This window comes from Morus notabilis, unplaced genomic scaffold (assembly GCF_000414095.1).
Source record: "Morus notabilis unplaced genomic scaffold, ASM41409v2 Scaffold630, whole genome shotgun sequence".
Taxonomy (NCBI): domain Eukaryota; kingdom Viridiplantae; phylum Streptophyta; class Magnoliopsida; order Rosales; family Moraceae; genus Morus; species Morus notabilis.
In genome coordinates, this window is record NW_010365305.1 from 140,188 (window position 1) to 159,926 (window position 19,739).

At 36.4% G+C, this 19,739-nt stretch overlaps 2 protein-coding genes across 4 annotated transcripts; both read left to right on the forward strand.

Annotated features, from left to right (window-relative positions):
- The first annotated feature begins 2,146 nt into the window (after positions 1-2,146).
- On the forward strand, positions 2,147-8,345 carry LOC21404056. 3 transcript variants are annotated; one of them, XM_024171999.1, is made up of 17 exons: positions 2,147-2,275; positions 3,211-3,428; positions 3,805-3,941; positions 4,013-4,123; positions 4,232-4,333; positions 4,539-4,647; positions 4,746-4,943; positions 5,440-5,495; positions 5,562-5,608; positions 5,761-5,842; positions 5,930-6,020; positions 6,185-6,281; positions 6,618-6,711; positions 6,958-7,030; positions 7,325-7,498; positions 7,587-7,709; positions 7,868-8,345. In XM_024171999.1, exons 1-17 carry the CDS (start codon positions 2,263-2,265, stop codon positions 8,027-8,029), a joined length of 1,887 nt encoding a protein of 628 aa, XP_024027767.1. In that variant the 5' UTR covers positions 2,147-2,262; the 3' UTR covers positions 8,030-8,345. The 3 variants fall into 3 exon arrangements, with proteins under 3 accessions (XP_024027767.1, XP_024027765.1, XP_024027768.1); XM_024171997.1 differs by having other exon boundaries at positions 5,440-5,608; XM_024172000.1 differs by lacking the exon at positions 2,147-2,275 and having other exon boundaries at positions 3,356-3,428; positions 4,018-4,123; positions 5,440-5,608.
- A 7,287-nt stretch (positions 8,346-15,632) lies between these two features.
- LOC21404058 (protein indeterminate-domain 2) lies at positions 15,633-19,018 on the forward strand. Its single transcript, XM_024171982.1, has 5 exons — positions 15,633-16,120; positions 16,212-16,608; positions 16,715-16,911; positions 17,622-18,480; positions 18,656-19,018. Exons 1-4 carry the CDS (start codon positions 15,976-15,978, stop codon positions 18,464-18,466), a joined length of 1,584 nt encoding a protein of 527 aa, XP_024027750.1. The 5' UTR covers positions 15,633-15,975; the 3' UTR covers positions 18,467-18,480; positions 18,656-19,018.
- The last annotated feature ends 721 nt before the right edge of the window (positions 19,019-19,739 follow it).

Here is a 19,739-nt window from a genome sequence, read left to right on the forward strand (position 1 = left end):
TTCCTCAAAAAAAAAAAAAAAAAGGGAGGGGGAAGAAACATGTTGTTGCACGTTTTCTCACCTGAGGAAATGGAGTAAATGTGCGGTTGCACATTTATGCTCTGTTTGGTAAGAATGAAAGAAAATATAAGGGAAAGGAAAACTATAATGCATAGAAAATTAGAAGGATAGAAAAGATTTTGATTTTTCCTTGACTTGTTTGGTATGATAGGAAGGAAAGAAAATGAATCTACCTTCCCTTATTTGGTATTGGAAGTGAAACTAAAGAGATGGAAAAATTATTATTTGTGTAATTACTTTTTTACCTAAATGTTTTTTATTAATATTATTTTATAATAAAAGTATAAATAATACAATATTCAACATCAAATTAACTCAAAAAATTCATGTAACTTGAACATATATTCCATCTATATTATACACACATATACATATATATAAAGGTACAAAAACATAGTTTAACTTATATAGCATTAATGCATCATTTATTTTTTTAACGTTTAAATACAACAAAAGAGTAGCTAGCTACAGTTTAAATACAACAACTTGTTGAAGTTTCAAATACAACAAAAAAGTGACTAATATACAATGCATCCACTATTGTAAAGTAAGCGAAATTTTCCACAAAAGTATTAGTTTGTATGGTCATATATATTTCTCAATATTCACCTGCAGTCAAGTATTAACAAAAATTATGTGCGATCAACTAAGTACCATATAGATATATTTACTAAAAGGGCTATAAACTGGTGTGACTACTAAACTTCTAAACCATATGATTTCAGTCTTCATTGTTGTACATTATCTTCAAGAGCAAGCCATTAACATACAACATTAATATTAGACAAAAAAAAAATGGACGAGCAAATTGTAAAAAAAAAAAAAAAAGATAGAGAACGAAACAAGAAGAAGCAAGACAGTGAGAGATTAATTAACATACAAGATATTAGACAAACAAAAGCAAAAAAAAAAAAAAAAAAAAGGAAGAGAGAGAACGAAACAAGAAGCAAGGTAGTGAGAGATTTATTTTTCTTCCTAAAATCCTCCCACTTTTAGAGAGATTAAATATGGTGGGACCCACCCATTATAATTTCCTTTCAATTTTCTTTTCCTTCCCAATTTTCTTTCTACCAAACAAGTTAATTTATCAATTTCTATCCTAAAATCCCTCCAACATTTTCTTTCCTTCCACTTTTCATTCATACCAAACATAGTGTTACTCAATAAGGGGATGAATTCTGGGGATAAGGGAGTAACGAAAATAAAAGTTTTTTTTCCAGAGAGAACAAAAAGAAAGAAAAAGAAAAACTAAATAAAATTTCTTGAGTGCCATCATATACTTTTGAGAAAAGTGAGTGATAACTATAGGTGGCTTTCCTATTCATCCATCTCATGTGTTGAGAAACCCATTAAAACGTCCACACGTTCGAGTTCACGTTAATCAGGAGATACATTGAGAAAGAACCGTGGTGTTCTTGAAATTTAAGAGCTCAAGACGGTGTTGGAGGAGTTCAAGATTTTCGTCCTAATCGAACGACGGTCAAATCCTTATTTTTTTCTTTAATATCTTTGTAGTTAAATTAACATGAAATAATGATCGCATTAAATTTTAATTTATGTGATTCGATCGATACCACGCTTCCGCATAATTTTTTTTTGAAAATCTGGTTTGAGAAACCAACACAAGCAAGTTTAGAAGGTCGGTAGTAAACGGGACATCTCAAGGGAGCAAAAATTACGAATGTGATCTTGTTTTTTCGCTGATTTGAGTTTTGTTACAGTAAAAAATTCTCAAAAACAGTTACATTTAATTTTTTTATTATAGTAAAAAATTTTCATATAATATTACATCTCAACTCAAATTAAAAACTTAGGCCTCGTTCGTTTCGATGATTCGAGTTTAGAATTTGAGTTGAGATGTGATTGTATGTGAGAACTTTTTACTGTAGCAAAAAAGTTAGATGTGATTGTTTGTGAGAGCTCAAAAACAGTTACATTTAATTTTTTTATTATAATAAAAAATTTTCATATAATATTACATCTCAACTCAAATTAAAAACTTAAATTAACGAATCGAACGGGCCACCTACGTGGTATATCAACAAAATAAAAAACCGATAAAATATAAATTTATTGTTGGCGATCGTCTTTCTCAAGTGATTCTCTGGCTCTCCGCTTCGTTACCTTCGAACAACATACTCGTAGAAGCAAAATCGCGATTCTTGTGATCTCACGAACAATTAAATCACGAACCGAACCTCCATGGATAACTCCGGTTAGTCTCAGGAATTACTTTACAGTTTGCTCGTGTTCGAATTGGTCATTTGCAATTTACTTTGCGCTTGTCTCAATTGAACGTTGTTGTTTGGTACCTGGGAAAATCAGACGAGGAAGTTGGAGGAGAACGAGTTTTGAGTCGGAGTCTTGCAATGGAGAATTCCATGCTTTGTTGCGAGATTCGTAGCTTTCATTTCATTGTGCTGAAATTTCTCTGCAGCCAAACGATTTTTGGTTTTCGGTCTATAGTTTGATTGTCTACGGCTTGTTTTTTTCTTTTCTCTGTCTGTTTTTCAATCTCCGTTCGATGTTTTTTTTGGCGTTTTTCGTTTTTTAGTTTTTCAAATGATCAATAATGGTGCTTAACTTGAAAATTTGACATTAAATGTTTTTGAATTTAACTTTTAGGGAACGTTATGGATTCTATATTTGGCGTACAATGATTTCTTCTCCTTTTTGAAGACTGTAGATTGCTTCGTCGTTGGTTTTGATTTTAGATTTAGAAAACGTTTCGAAGTTGTTTGATAGTGGATTATTAATTGCCTTATAACTTTTTCAATCACGCTTGAATTTGGAAACAATTAAGGATTGCGATAATTGATATCAATGATTTTTCCTTTCTTTACTTTACATGTTGAATGATTGTGCACAATTCCGCTACGAAAAAATGTTCATACTTTACTTCCAATGGATTTTGGTTTCAAGTTATGATGAAAAACAAAGAAACATTAAAATTTAGGGAGGCTCTATTAGAGACGAGTAGTTCATTTAATTTTCATCTTTATGGAACTGAACTGAGTTCCGTGCGTTAATAATCGAGTCAGATCTTCATTGTCATCTTTTCTCATTCTGTTTTTCATCAGTTGGGACAGTTTCAAACTCAAATTACTTTATTACCTTATCTTATTTTCTGCTGAATGGTGATACACATAGGGAATCCCCATGATATCCTTGTGCCACCAGTTGAAGGTGTTGCTGGAGGCGGGACAGCATATGGATGGAATGACGGTGTTACTGGTGTACGGAATTTAAGTCCCCTCAAGGGATCAATTGACCCTTCGGAGGTTCCAACAACAGATTTGGTGCATGTGTGGTGCATGCCAAGCACTGCAAATGTTGGACCACAAGAAATGCCTAGACATTTGGAGACGGTAAGCTCACTTATTGTTATAATGCTACTTTACGTTTGGATTGTTTATTTGATCGTGTATTATCTGCATATTTTCAACTATATGATTTTTGTTTCGGCTGAACCCTAATATTTATTTTACTTGAATACTTGTTTTCAGTGATCTTAATCTGTAAACTGTTTGCAATTGAATAATCTGTAAAAGAATATTTTGCCATTCGACTTTTCGTTTTGTTTGTTTTACTTACCATTGTTCTAGGATGTAGGATGTGCTCTGATTTAGTAAGGTAACTTATTAACTGACTTCTGGTTCTTGATGAAAGTGATGCTCTCTTGATCTTTTCCAATGTCTTTGTATTGGCATTGTGCTGTGTTTCTGAATCTGGTTTCTCTTGAAGATAAATCTTCTGGCAGCCAGAAATGAGAGAGAAAGTGTTCAGATTGCAATTCGTCCAAAAGTTTCTTGGGTTAGTTCTGGAGTTGCAGGGACCGTCTTGGTCCAATGTAGTGACTTATGCTCCACATCTGGTGATAGGTTAGTTCTTTGAAGTTAATATTCTTCTTGGTGTAGGTTTATAAAGATTTGCTGATGTTTTCTATTGGCAGATTAGTTGTTGGACAGTCAGTAGCTTTACGGCGTGTGGTACCGATTTTGGGTGTCCCAGATGCTCTTGTGCCCCTTGATCTTCCAGTTAGTCAAATAAACTTATTACCAGGGTACTAATCTCATCAATGATGTTATGGTGATTGTAGAAAACTAAATTTTTTAGGGGACTTAGCTAGTTTTTCTTTTGCCCTTGCATCCCTTCCTTGGGCGTCCTGCAGAGAGACTACTACAGTTTGGGTTTCCATAGACGTTCCTAGCACCCAACCCCCAGGTCAATATGAGGGGGATATTATCATTACCGCAGCAAAGCCAGATATAGAGTAAGTATATTCCCATCTATTTTTGTTGTTTCAACTTTCAAGATCTTATTGGCTGATTCTAGTCTATAAATCTTACCTTGGATGGCTTCAACTATTATTTTGATGATTTTTGGGCCGGTCTTGTACAATTGGCATTCATCATTATCTTATATTCAACAGTATGAATTTTGAGATACTATTTTCTCATTCTGATTCATTATTGCAGATCTTCAACTCAATGCTTCAGCAAAGCTGACAAGTACAAACTTTACAGAGAACTTCAGAACTGTCTTGAAACAGTGGGGCCAGTTGATGACAAACCATTGGATGAAGTGGTCTGTTACTGAAGTGTCTTTGAATAGGTTTCTTTTCCTTAATTTTTTTTTCTCTGTTTCCTTTGAAGGTTTATTTATATGAATATTTGTTCTTTTAGGTAGAAAGAGTGAAATCTGCAACTACATCTTTAGGAAGAGTTCTTCTGTCTCCATTATTTTCTGAATTTTCAGATAATGGGCCAGTTGATATGATGGACGAAGATGCTATTTCAAACCTTTCAATACGTGTGAAGATAAATTTGACAGTTTGGGACTTTGTTCTTCCTTCAACTCCATCACTTCCTGCAGTATTTGGAGTATCCTTAAATGGGGAAACACAAACTTTTCTTTTATCTTTGATAAATCTGTTGCTGTAAATACTTTTGGTTTTCAGACGCTGCTAGTTACCAATATAAGGCAAACGTACATCTGATGTTTTAAAATGAAAACACAAGCATCCCAAAATGGAGTAGAGCTACCTTTGCAGATCAGTTTTGCAGCGAGCTTTTTTGTACTTTAGATAATCGAGTAAATAGTTTAGGACACACGATTTTGCAAAATATGGAAATAGAAATAAGCATTTGCTGATAGGATGTGCTTGGTAAAATACAATATTAAAATGGGTACTCTATTTGATCATTCTGCTAGTTTGATTTATGATAAAGATGAATGGATATACCTCAAAGTTAAATTTTGACCATTAATTGTATTTGGTTGAAATTATTGTTCAAAATGTTCTATTGCCATTTAAATCAATTTTTGTACGCTGAAATTTTGTGGAGCGAAAGGGTGCTTCGTTAGCTATATTTTTAGATATCCGATACTGTTATTGAGGACCGTTTTGGCGTTATTCATGGGAGCGAAGAGTGGTATGAGGCATTGGATTTGCATTTCAAGTGGCTTCTTCAGTTTAGAATAAGCCCATATTTTTGCAGGTGGGGTGATAGCATGCGTGTTCTTACATACACTTGCCCTTGGCCAGGTAACTAATGGACAGGAATTTTTTTTTTTTCGATGCTGTAATCCTTGGCATATACAATTACCAAATGTGTTTTTTACGCAACAGCTTATGAAGATAACTTCCGTCTTTGATGATTTTTTTCCTTCCTTTTTCTTTGTTTCCGGATGTTGTAGCCGACCATCCAAAATCAGATGAATATTTTTCAGATCCACGATTGTCTGCATATGCTGTACCATATAGTCCTGCCATCTCTGGGTATGTAGTCATTGATTCAATCTACGTATTCAGCTTTTTCTTTGTGATGAAAGGGAACCGGGTTTAAATCTGTTGACCATGTTACAGTGATGCATCAAAGGACTACTTGCATAACCAAATTGAGATATTACGGACAAAGACTCACTGGAAGAAAGCATATTTCTATTTGTGGGATGAGGTATGAACAATGCTGTAAAGTGGTGGAAGTGCAAATTTTTGTTTGTTAAGTTGCGTGCACTTTTAGATAGTGGTGCTCAAGGACAAATTTTTTTCTATTTTTTTCACTTGTGGAATGATAGTATTAACTCAAGAAGCTGATGTGCTTTCAATTATTGATGGCAGCCGCTTAATTTGGAACAATATGATTCTATACGCAACATGGGCGCTGAAATTCACGCTTATGCTCCAGATGCTCGTGTCTTAACAACTTACTACTGTGGTATGAATCAATTATGTTCTGTTCAGAATAATATGCCATGGCAATTAGTGTTAAATCCTTTTATCTGACTTCATAAATTGCTTGGTTGGTTCCTAGATCTCTTCATTCCATGGATGTAACTGTTAAATGTCCAGATTATTTTCTTCTTTTTGAACTTGTTCTATTTCACTAGATTATACATCATTAAATAGTAGTCATCCTTCTCTGGTTACTTTCTTTTCCAGCACTAGTACTACACTCTGTATACCTTGGTGTAAATTGTAGTATTTTTCAAACCCCTTTCAGCTGTTATCTAGTTATCAAGATGTTCTCATATTGTTCTCTCCTTTTATGTAGGGCCAAGTGATGCACCTCTCGCACCTACCCCTTTTGAGGCTTTTGTGAAAGTCCCAAAGTTCCTGCGCCCTCATACTCAAATTTATTGCACGAGGTATACTTGAAATCTCTAAAACACCAGTTTGGCAGGTGCAAACTGAAATGGCTCATCGACTTTACTGTATGGAACGGGGTATTTTCCAGATTCTGACAACTCCATCTGAGGAATGAACGATGCTTGTTATCTAATGTGCACCAAGTAGACTAGTTAACCATTTACGCTGGAGTCACTTTTATGTAATTGATAACTATTCAACTGTTGCATCCTAGAATAATTAAAACTTTGGTTTTATATTTTCAGTGAATGGGTGCTTGGGAATCGAGAGGATTTAGCCAAGGATATTATTTCCGAGTTACAGCCAGAAAATGGTGAGGTAATGTCAATGAAGGCTTTGGTCTCGACTCTCGCATCTAATTTCTTTAGGAAAGTTTCTGCAGTCTAAAGCTGTTTTATAGAGTGAATTTTTTTACAACAGATTTAGAAAATTTTGTTATACAATCATCTTCTCGTTTAAATAGTATGACAATATCGTTACCAGGAATTTGGCTGCTTTTCTTCCGCTCTGTTTCATGCCAACTTTATGTTTCCTAACGGCAGATTTATGTATCAATGACATATCTCATACTATAATGCTTGTATATGTTCTTGCTAAAAGTCCTTCATGCAGGAGTGGTGGACTTATGTGTGCATGGGACCTTCTGACCCCCACCCCAATTGGCACCTTGGGATGCGAGGTACGCAGCACCGTGCTGTCATGTGGCGTGTATGGAAAGAAGGTGGGACAGGATTCTTGTATTGGGGTGCAAACTGTTATGAGAAGGCAACTGTGCCCAGTGAAGAGGTGACCTTCTAATCGTTTTATTCTATAAAGTCACTGGAGAAGTTCTTTTCTAGCACCTTAATACTTTGCGTGTGTTTTTATGTGACAGATAAGATTCAGGCGTGGTCTTCCCCCTGGAGATGGGGTCCTGTTCTATCCTGGCGAGGTGTTCTCATCATCACATACACCAGTCGCTTCACTGCGTCTAGAGCGCATTCTCAGTGGCTTGCAGGTGAGCGAAACTAAAATATGACTTTAAGGTCTTTCCCAGTCTTTACCTTGTCTTTCATGTGCTTTTAAGTTTTATCCACCTGTATATAGCCTTCACCATATAATTATTCCATTTTATTTATGCCTGTTTAAATTCCCCTGTGGATTCATACCTTACAGGACATTGAATATCTGAAACTCTATTCTTCGAGATATGGTAGAGATGAAGGGTTGGCTCTCCTTGAGAAGACAGGTGTTTACCTGGGTCCTGAACGTTACACCCTTGAGCATATGCCCATTGATGTCATGCGGGGTGAGATCTTCAATGCTTGCAGGTCATAAAATAGAACTCTATGTCAGGTAATTGGTGGAGAAAAGTAACATTCTCTAAGGTGCGTCTCATGTCCTAAGTTGTTCCACAGTTGTGGACATTGCCAAGACAGACCAATGAGCGCAACGTGCAAGGATTCAACATGGGCAGACGTGCCAATCCACATGGCGTTGAGACGAGATTTCAACACCAACACCGGGCACATCTTGATGATTTTTGTTTGAACTTGCACCAAGTTTTCTGCTCTATGTGTTGTTTTTGTTTTATTTATTTGTTTGTTTTTAGCCCGCCTTATTAAATCAATTATGTTATTGGTAGCTTTTTTCACCTAAATTGGTACGTTACTAGAAAAGTCGTATAGCCAGAGAAACTTGGAAGGTTTGTAGCAACAACCATAAAGATATTGCAAGCAGGTTTTTGTTGCTCGGTAGCAACTGTAAATTTGTAAAAGTTCCTCGTCACTTCATCTGCTAGTTTTTAGTTTGACATTACACAGTCACCGGGTTGTGATGTTACTGTCTTCTAGTCAAGTTTAAACTCCTCCAATTCGCGCAATTTGAAATTTTGCTTCTTGTCAAAGTGCGTCGAGTTATGATCAAGACCTGATTGTATGATTTTACATGCTTCACTCCTGGAAAAGTAATAGTCTGAACTCATTATTCGTTGTTTTGGCAGTTTTCCTTTGTGCTAGAAACTTGTTTAGCTCTTCCTGGTCAACGACTACAAGGTGGACCTTTTTGCCACCAACCATGAGTAACATGATGACTGAGACGGCTATATCAGGTTTGAGAAGGAGCAAGCCAACACCAAAAAGGAAAAAAGGAAAACAATATATTTATTTATATATATATATATTTATGTATATAACACATCTTAAGCATTGCAATGAACTGATTTCTTATTATGTTTCAGTCAAATTGAAGAAATGGCTCTACATGTGCTATTCCGTATAATTGAATCTTACATGCCGGTTGCCACCTAGCTTTGGCAAATGATGCTGGCTACCACTAACGTCTATTTGTGTCCTAAAAACTTGATCCGACATATTTGGTCGGCAACAAACCGATACATTTTTGCCAACCTTGTGTTCCTATTGATGATATGACCCTTTCTTGAATGGGGCATATCGTGGATAAATTAAAAAATGATTTTCACTTTCAATTGAAGATAAAGTTTCCACACAAAGAGGTTAGATCCTCACTTTTCTCTCTCTTTTTTTTTTTTTTGTTTCTTTCAATTTCTTAGTAAGAATAGGTGACAAATATTCTACATAAATAGTAGACACATATAATAAATAATAGAATACTAAAGATTCGAACCATAAATTTTTTTTTAATTCTAATATTTTTCTGTTTCTGAAGCAAAGCACAACCCAACTTCTTTTATTTTCATTCATTTGGTTTTTTGTTCGATTCGAGCTCCTTGTAAATTCACCACTCGAAAAATATCCTTAGAATACAGGAACATTATGGAATCCGGGGCTGATGACCAAAAATGTGGAAGTAGAATCAATGGAAAGATGAGCAACTCAAAAGATATTTGCCCCACTCCCAAATCCGACCCCTACTTTTCCCACTCTAAAAAGAATTAGGAGCCATTGACCCGTGAATTTTTACGGGCAGTATCTGGCCCCACAATCTACACAAATACCATGATCGCAAAAGGAGCGAAAAAGAAAAGAAAGCAAAAAAAAAAAAAAAAAAAAAAAAAAAAAAAAAAAGGGGGGAGAGGGCCTAGCCAAGGGGACCTGTAAGTTGTAACACTCGAGATTCAAGGTGGACTTTTGCATCATATTGGAATCAGAAAGGGAGAAGGCAAAAAAGCAACTAAGAGATAATCAAATTGGTGATGATTACTACCGGGCCTGGTCTCTCATTTCTTTCCCTTTCCTTTTTGACATTTGTGCGACCTCACACACAACCCTCCAGCTGTAGATATCTCTCTCTCCATACGTATGTTTTTTTTTTTTTTTTTTTTTTTTTAAATTTAAATCCTCAAATCTCCAATGGTCGCTAATGAATATGAAAGTGACATAAAAAGGAATCCCAAATCTTTCCCTCTTTTAAGCTTGCCACTTGATAATTGCTTCAAATTCGAACTAGGTTGGATAACATCTAAATACTTAGCTTTCTGTTTGCTTTTTTAGCTTTGAGCCAATCATTTCATGTAGCCAACTATCCTGTGGGCTCTTAAAAAGTATTTGGTGTTGAGAGAAAAACACGCACTTACGCTTACGGAGCAGAAAAATAAGCTGAATAAAAAATAACAAAAAAATAAAAAAGATAAAAATTTAGATGATTTGAAAAAAAATTTTATGTCCACAAAAGATAGAAAAATAATCACTAATAATTTTAAAATTATACACTCAATAAATTTTTTATCGTTTTCTTTCTATTCAAAATCTCTTACACTAATTGTCTATTTCTCTCCTCACTTTTCTCTTAAAAATGATACAATATTTCTTTACATTTTTCTCTGAACACTCATAAAGTCTTACACAAAACACTTATTATAGACTCTTAAATTAATAACCCTTGCCCAAAAACAAAAAACAACAGTAACTTACCTAAAAAACACAAAATTATTACTTTCTCAAAACTAATTTGAGTCACTTACTCAACAATCTTTACCTTGACTCAAATTCTCAACATCACACCCGTCACCCATCACCCATCACTTAATTGGGTATTCAATCTCGACACCCATCATCGCACCCGTCACTTCAAAAAGAATAAACATGTATCAAGTTCAAACTCTCATCAAACTTGACACGAGAAACTTTCTTCTTCTTCTTCTTCAAAGCATCTTGATCACTGCCATAGTTCTTCACCATCTTGTCTTTGTCGTCTTCAACTGTCATCAACATCTTGTTGCACTCTTGTACTCCTGCAACTTCTTTCACAATAGAGGAATACTCTTTGTGGCTTGACTCCACCTTCATAGCTCCATCTACAACTGTAGTCTCAATCAGTTTATACAAATTTTTCACTTTTTCACCCTTCATGACCACCAATTCACCTTTCTTAACTTGCATAAAACTACCATTCATATAATACTCCAATCCAAAGTGCCTAAAGTCCCAAAAGAAATCAAACTTTTCCTTAGTTGAGGAACATGCCTAACATTTGTCAAATTTCCTCACAACTTCATCGAACATCCTCACCTTTACAGTACTCATTCCAACAATTTTAACATTAGAATCATTGGTCATCAACAAAGTACTAGCATCACAGGATTTATACGAATCAAACCACTCCTTATCTTGACACATATGAAACGAGCATCTAGAATTCAAAATCCAAGAGTTAGAAATATTTTCATCAGTAATAACATAATAAACATCATCTTCACTATCATACCTGTCGTCAACAACATTTGCAGAATCTAAAGTCTCTTGGGTTTCTTGCTTTCTATTTTCTTCAACATACTTTGTCAGTTCTTCCAATTTCTCCTAATATGCCAATTCTTATAACAATAATAGCACTCAATATCCTTCCTTGGTCAGGATTGGGAACGATCATCTCTCTTATCATAACATATCTTTCGTGACTTACTCTTACCCCTATTTAAATATGACTTAGCCACAAAAACTTATTCAATATGAGACGTACTACTTGGCTTCTTCATATTGGCAATCTCTAACAGAGTAGTCGACACCTCATCCACAGTAAACGTCGTATTTTCAACTAATAGCGTAGTCACCAAAGTCTCATATGATTTGGATAAGGAGGCCAACAAAATTACCGCTTTATCTTCCTCATTAATTTTTACCTCTACACTTAACAATTGAATTATGCACTTATTAAAATTATTGATATGGTCCCTAACATCACTTTCCTTATCCATCTTCAACTTATTCAATTGTTTCTTCAAATATAATTTATTTGTTAGGGATTTTGACATATATATTTTTTCTAATTTTTTTCATAACTTAGAAGAAGATGTCTAATTCATAACATCATATTTCAGTTCAGGAACTAAGCTTAAACGAATAGTGCTTACCACTTTTCGCTTCTAATTCTTTCATATTTTCTGGCTTTTTTCTTGCAACGCATTCAGTAATTCCTGCAGACCGTACTATACTAGATGCTGAAATTACTCTTTCCATCAAATTGCTCAATCTGCTCAAATTTTATCCCGAACATCATCTTGACTTTTTTTTAATCTTTACCACAACTCTGATACCAATTGTTAGGAAAAAAACACGCACATACACTCACGCAACAGAAAAATAAACTAAAACAAAAATAACAGAAAAAATAGAGAAGATAAAAATTTAGGTGGTTCGAAAAATTTTCCTACGTCCACAAAAGAGAGAAAAATAATCACTAATAATTTCAGAATTACACACCTAACAAACTTTCTCTTTTTCTCTTTCTGTCTAAAACTCCTTACACCTTTTGCATATCTCTCTCATCACTTTTATCTCAAAAAAGCACACTTTCTCTGCGTTTTTTTTTTTTCTGAACACTCATAAAACCTTACACAAAACACTTATTTATATACTTCTAATAATTCTTGCCTATAAATAAAAAATAATAACTTACCTAAAAAATACAAAATTATTTTTCCTCCCTGTACTCGTTGGGTTTTTTTGTGTGTCTCAATTACTCAATAGGAAACAAAAATCTTATCTTACCCACTTTCTCACCATCCGCAAAAGTAAAAGACATTTAGATGCAATTCCATGTCTGAAATTTTTGATTGGAGAAGCTACAACAAAATGGTGCTCTCCTTATCCCAAATAGTATATACCTACAAATGCACAAAAAAAAAAAAAATCAAAAAAGAAAAATGCTTTTAGAAATGTTAGCCATATCAATCTTACCTTGAATTTTCTTCACTTCACAGGCTCTTTGGTCAGTATTTCGTTGGATACAATCCACCCATTTTTCCATTTTCACTGGCTTTTATTTTATTCTCCGAAAAAGATAAGTCTAAACCGAAAGAACTAAATACAATTCCACTTTTAGTTTACCCACATCGTCATAAAGTCATAATTGACAACTCTTTCAAAGAAATAAATTAAATGTTCAAGAGAGGTGTCATTTTACAGCCACTTTTACTTTGGCGTTGTTAATCGCTTTTAGCTAAAAGAACTATGAATCATAAACAGTAATTTCCTTATTACATTAATAATAGCATAAGATTACAAACTCAAGTCCACCGTCCACAGAAAAAAGCCTGTCAAAAAACTCAACGCTACGAAACAAAATAATCATTCGAACTAGTTAGTCCGCTGAGCCAAAACAAACAAAATTAATTCTTTTTCTTAGAACAAAAAAACAACAACAAACAAATTTTGACTTCTCATTTGCTTCTGCGTAAGCCAACGTAGATCCTGCCCCTTTAGCATTTTGCTAACTTGGCAGAACATATAAATGATGACGCTTTATAGTGTGTTTGGTACGACGGAAAAGTGAAAAGAATGAAGTAGGCTTATGGATTATTAGATGAAAAATGATAGAATTAATTATTTAGTAAGAATGAAGAGAACAGATAAAGAAAAATATGATGAAAAAAATTATGATGAGGTCATTATTTTTTATCTCTCTAACATTAGAAAAGAAACTCAAATTCACTCATTGATGGTTAAATTTACTTTTATGTACCCATTTTAAAATCTAAATTAATATTAAATAATTAATAAAATAATCATTTTGGTTATTACATGTATTTTTTCCTCTTATTATACTAAGCATTATAAAAAAAAAATCAACTTGATTCATTTTCTTCACATTTTCTTTATTTTACGTATTTTTTTTCTATTCTCTTTTCTTTTCCTCCTACCAAAATGGAGTGTTAATGTTTAGTTTGAAAATTTTTATTTCATTTTTTCAAATGAAGGTCTTTGGTAATTAAATAATTGAGAAAAACCTTAAAAGGGGAATCTATGTTCATACTAACGCAACCCACATGCAACTTTGTATAGAATTAATTAACATCAAAACTTTTTAGTAGTTCTCAATTATTTGGGAGATTAGATTAGATTTACGTGGCCCATCAAACATGCACTAATGGGGTTTATTTATTATTATTACATGTCCAGGTTAAAAGAAAGGGGTTAAAAACAAATAAAATAGTAGACATTGGAGGGCATTAGTGCAACTTGTGCATTCACATTCCACGCCACGTCAGCATCTGCATTTGCCAGTCGGTGGGTCCAAAATGCTATGCTGTATGCACAGTCTGAACTCTGAAGTGTATCATAAAATCGCCAAAATACCCCTACCCCTTCCTGTCATCATGCTCGCCTTTTGAAAAAGAAGGTGGCCTTTGTGTAGCTGTCCATATTGGGACCATAGGCTTTAGACTATAAAGACAAATGGATTTTTTTCTTTACCTTTTTAGGTAAGGCACGGTTATATCCTACATCCGGATCTAAAATTCTTAAAATGTATCTTCCATTCTTACAAATGAAGATAAAAAGAAGTGGTTTTCATTCTTACAAAGCAAGATGTATAATGGGGTCGCCCATTGCGAAATAAAAGTTCTGGTAGTGGTCAGACTTGAGCACGTGCCTATTCTGTGTATATTATTACTTAAATAACCTCACGAGGTTCCCTCAAAAAAAAAAAAAAAAAAAAAAAAGGAAAACCTCAGGAGGGTCTTACTGACATTTGGCGTCCAATTGCACCGTAAGTCTAACGCACATAGTTTGTGAAGTGATAACCGAGGGTATAACCGGGAACTGTTTGATTCATGTATTAAAATTATGAGATTAAAATTATTTTTAATTTATGTGTATTTTTTATGAGAAAAAATATTATAACGAATCATGAATCATGATTCGAATCAATCAGAAAAAATTCATCTGCAATTGGAATTGAGGGTTATAACAGGTATTTCGTTGAATATTATTTGTATGCGTGGGACAATAATATAAAGTCGGACAAGTATTTAGATAAAATCACGAAAAAGCCACTGACGCTTGGCAATAAGAATTATCCACATTTGTCTTTGCTCGTCCTTATCTGTTCAGTGGAACTTCTTCTATTTGAGCCAAATTATTGTCTCAACGTGAAGGAGGAAACCGTAAAAAGAGAAAAAACACAAATTCACTTTTATATAATATAGAATTATAACTATCTAGCAAAAATAAATAAATATCTAATAATTATAATTAAGCCTTCCAAAAAATCGAAAAGACAGCAAAATCTCAAGTTCGAACGGCAAGAAAGCAACTCAGCCACGGCATATTTGTCTTTTGAATATCGCTTATTAAGGTGACATATCATAGTTTATAATTTTAATTTTTAAAATTTATATTTATTTATAAGAAAAATACTATAATAAAATTATAATCTTAAATTAGACTGAATTTTTAAAACAAACGTCAATAACTATGTATAATGAATAGAATAATTTGAACCCATTCCAGCTAAAGGACAAGCACCGCTAGTCCGACTACTTCCGACAATTGTCGTAAACCCGCTGATAGTGACACGTGGATGGATAGATTTGCATTAGCAGCCAGGAGATGTAACTGGGGGCCCAGGTAGGTCCCTAACCGTAGTTAAAAGTACGGGTTACAGAGTTAACCATGGTTAACTGGCGCCGCTTTAACTATTTTTTAAAAATATTTTAATTTTTTCAAGTTCGTTCAAATCTCTCTCCTCTTGCCTGTGTCTCACTTCTTTGCTCTCTCTCTCTCTCTTCATCTTCTACCTCTAGCTATGAAGCCGCCGCTTAAAGGGACTCTGGTTATCCGGCGAAGACCCCGATGATTCAGCGAAGACGTTTTTCACTTCTCCATTGAAGGAGAATTTCGTAGAAAGTTTATTTCCTTTTGTATTCAACAAATTCTGTTAGTTTCTCGGGAAAGTTGTAATTTGCGTGCAAAACGCTAGGATATTTTAGCAGTTGGACCTTGTAAACGAGAACATAGAAGCTTTCTCAAATCGAAACCCTAAGTACTTTTCTTGATTTCGGAGGTTAAAACCCTAAGCAAAAAACGATGGGAGAGTTGGAGAATTCCTCGCCAATGGCGGTTTCCACCGCCTCCGCGGATGCTAGTTTGTCTTCGTCTGGTTACCAAACCACCGCCGTTCCGGCGGCTGCCGCGCCTCCGAAGAAGAAGCGAAACCTTCCGGGAATGCCTGGTAAGAATATGCTCGAGAGTTCTATTTCAAAAATCGAAGCAAATAAGGATGTTTAATTTATTTATTATGTTATTTTATTTCGGTATGTTAGATCCGGACGCGGAGGTGATCGCTCTGTCGCCGAAGACTCTCCTCGCGACGAACCGTTTCGTGTGCGAGATCTGCAACAAAGGGTTTCAGCGCGATCAGAACCTGCAACTTCACCGGCGAGGCCACAACTTGCCGTGGAAACTCCGGCAACGAACGACGAAGGAGGTCCGGAAGCGAGTCTACGTGTGTCCGGAGCCGTCGTGCGTCCACCACAACCCGGCGAGAGCGCTCGGCGATCTAACCGGAATCAAGAAACACTTCTGCAGAAAGCACGGAGAGAAGAAGTGGAAGTGTGAGCGGTGCTCGAAGAAGTATGCGGTACAGTCCGATTGGAAGGCCCACATGAAGACTTGCGGAACCAGAGAGTATAAATGCGATTGCGGAACTTTATTCTCCAGGCAAGCTCATAGTTCCTCCATTTCTATTTTACCGCGTGTGTTTGTTTCCCGAGAAAATGCTTTCTTTTTTCTGACAAAAAAAAAAACTTGTTTATATCTCTGGCAGGAGGGATAGTTTCATAACGCATAGGGCGTTCTGCGATGCGTTGGCGGAGGAGAGCGCTAGGTCTCAAACCCTAGCAGTTAGCTCAGAGGGGAACAATCCGAATCCCAATGCCAAGGCGGTGGTGGCTTCGCCGCCTCCGCCGCCGCTAACGCCGTCGACGTCTGTGGTGTCCCCAGCTTTGTCTATTCAGAGTTCAGGTAATAGCTACGGCCTATATATCTCTAGTCTTGTCCTATATGTTTCAGTTGCTATGATTATCATACATCGCCTTCATTACGTTGGTCAAAGTAGGTCGTTTTGGAAGTATTACTGCTTTTCTTGGGATTCAATGCACACACCTGTAACAATATTATATTATTACTATACGCTCGTATACATGTGCCTGGATGTTATTTTGTTTTGTTAATTTTGTTTTAATAATGGTTAAGGAGTTTTCTTGGTATTAATTACTGGTGTTTGTGGGTGGATAAAAGCCGTAGAAAAAAGAACTCGTGTATTGACGGGTTTATCATGGTCTAAAAAGTTGTGTATTTTTCAATGGCACTGCTTATCCACGGGCAATGGTTTGCACGATTGGTACGTAAGCTCAAGGATCGAGGAAATGAGAGGAGAAGGCTAACCAAATAATAAAAGGAAAGAAAAGTACCCGAGGGAGAAAGGACGCCATGATTGCCTGTCCTTTTGCTCATAAGGGGCTCTCAAGTTTAAGCTGTTTTTTAATTGAAAGGGCTTACAAGTTCCAAAGGGAAAAACAAACCGGGAAAAAAAAAAATTTTGTTTTGCCTGTCTGCTAGCTAGCTAGCTGCACCCTTTTCTCTCTTTTTGGTTTTTGCCGTTCTTTCAGTTTGGCTAGTTGCTTAGCTCTGAACTTTCTGTATTGCTCATTTGTCTTTTGATTTGATTACAGAGTTGCCGGAAAATGCAATAGGATTATCCCCACCAACGCCGGCCACGACATGCTTGATCACCACCAGTACTACCATTACCAGTTGCTCTAACAGCAATGGGAGCACAACAAGCACTGTATTTGCGAGCATATTTGCACCTTCAAGCACTGTAGTTGCTCAGCCACCACCACAAACATCATCAGCGGCATCAATATCCTCGTTCCCCAATCTAATCCCCACTTTGGGTCGCTCCCATTGTACTTCGACCAGTACTAGTACTATAGTCCCAACGGTTCCCACCATAGAACCCACGTCACTCTCTCTCTCAACATCTCTCTACTTGTCCAACAATGGCGGCTCATCCCTTTTCCCCACGCCCGACCAGCACGATCAGCACCACCATTTCGCCCAGCCTCCGCAGCCTCCGGCCATGTCCGCCACCGCATTGCTTCAGAAAGCGGCCCAAATGGGCGCCGCGGCGTCGAACACCTCCTTGCTTTTCGGCCTAACGACGTCGTTTTCCTCGGGGAAGGAACTAGGCTCAAACGCTTCACAGTGGAACGGCCAGGTCAAAGCCGAAAACGGTGTCTCGGCAGCGGCAGCGGGGCTTGGGCTTGGGCTTCCAGAGAATTCTGGGCTGACTGATCTGGTTATTGGCCCGTCGTCTGCGTTTGGGAGTCAAGCGCCGATGACGCGCGACCTTCTGGGGCTGAGCATCGGCGGTGGCGGTGGGGCTTCCACCGGTGGGCTTTCTGCTTTGCTCAATTCCTTCGGTGGCGGTAGTGGTTTTGATATAACGGCGCCGTCGTCGTACGGAGGGGAAGGTCCGCCGGAGAGAAAGCCCAATGGGCCGGCATTGCTGTGATGAGGAATTAAATAGTTGCAGTCGTCAATTAGAAGTCTCCGGTATTGGGGAAATTGGTTTTTCCACGCCAAAAGTCAAGAGAAATATCGTAGAGTTGTCGTAGTCGAGGTGTTATATCAGTCGTGGTTATTGATGAATATATAGTGTACTTAATTTGAGAAGTCCTTTTTTTCTTTTCTTTTCTTTTTGGTTGCAGTCGTCAATTAGAAGTCTCCGGTATTGGGGAAATTGGTTTTTCCACGCCAAAAGTCAAGAGAAATATCGTAGAGTCGTCGTAGTCGAGGTGTTATATCAGTCGTGGTTATTGATGAATATAGTGTACTTAATTTGAGAAGTCCTTTTTTTCTTTTCTTTTCTTTTTTGTGGTAGGAAGGTTCAAATTTTACTGTAGGAGATATGAACTAGAGAGAGTCGTGTACAGTCTTATTAAGCCAAAAAAAAAAAAAAAAAGCTAAATGGAGCAGAAAGGAAAAGGCAAATAATTTGTAGGGTTAGTACTTCAAAAATGGAAGTGGCTTATTTATTTTAAAAATGTTTTTTTCTCTTCTTTTTTTTCCCTTTTCGCCCCTTTGTGATTGCCAGTGAGTATTGAGTATAGATATATTCTTTTGTTGCGAAATAATTCACCCACTACTATCTTTCTGCGTCATGGGTTCTCGCAAAAACAAGAGAGACCATCGTTGAAGCATTTGAATTTCGTTAGAATATTCTCTCTTTACTAGAGGTTAAAAGGGGGGGAAAAAAAAAGGAAGAAAAAGAAAAGGTCCCAACACGCAAAAAGTTGAGAAAATCTAGTTGGAAATTTGATTTGTTGAATTGGGTGCTGATGCTATGTTCCATTTTAATGCCACTTTGAACTTGCACGGTGATGGTGGGCTATGGGGTCCGGTGGTCAAATCTAAACTAATGTGGAGTGGTCAGAGCGTCAGAGTGGTATTTAATTTTGTGAGTTGGCGGATGCAATTTTTGTACCGATTACTGACTGAACGGGCCCGTCCATTTTATGACTCGGTGGGCCTACTGCCTGGTGGGTTGCTACCCACTTCCCGACCGTCTCTTCTCCTCCTCGAATGGTATTTAGCCCATAACCCATGAAATTGCCTTTTTTGACAAATAACATCATTAACTCCAACAAACGTAACGGGAATGGAAATTATGAAAACAAAACAACCCTTGTCACCCAGCAAATATGACGTAAAACAATAAATAGCGACATTTAAAATGCGAAATCCGAAGTCTCCATCAATATTTGGACTGTTTGAAATGTTATAAG

Bases quoted from the DNA above. Each gene is read 5' to 3' on its own strand.
- LOC21404056 (XM_024171997.1), top strand. The intron at 4,944-5,439 runs GTATCCTTAAAT...CTATATTTTTAG, and splicing joins CACTTCCTGCAGTATTTGGA to ATATCCGATACTGTTATTGA. The intron at 5,843-5,929 runs GTATGTAGTCAT...ACCATGTTACAG, and splicing joins TATAGTCCTGCCATCTCTGG to TGATGCATCAAAGGACTACT.
- LOC21404058 (XM_024171982.1), top strand. From the start codon at position 15,976: ATGGGAGAGTTGGAGAATTCCTCGCCAATGGCGGTTTCCACCGCCTCC. The intron at 16,121-16,211 runs GTAAGAATATGC...TCGGTATGTTAG, and splicing joins AAACCTTCCGGGAATGCCTG to ATCCGGACGCGGAGGTGATC. The intron at 16,912-17,621 runs GTAATAGCTACG...ATTTGATTACAG, and splicing joins TTTGTCTATTCAGAGTTCAG to AGTTGCCGGAAAATGCAATA.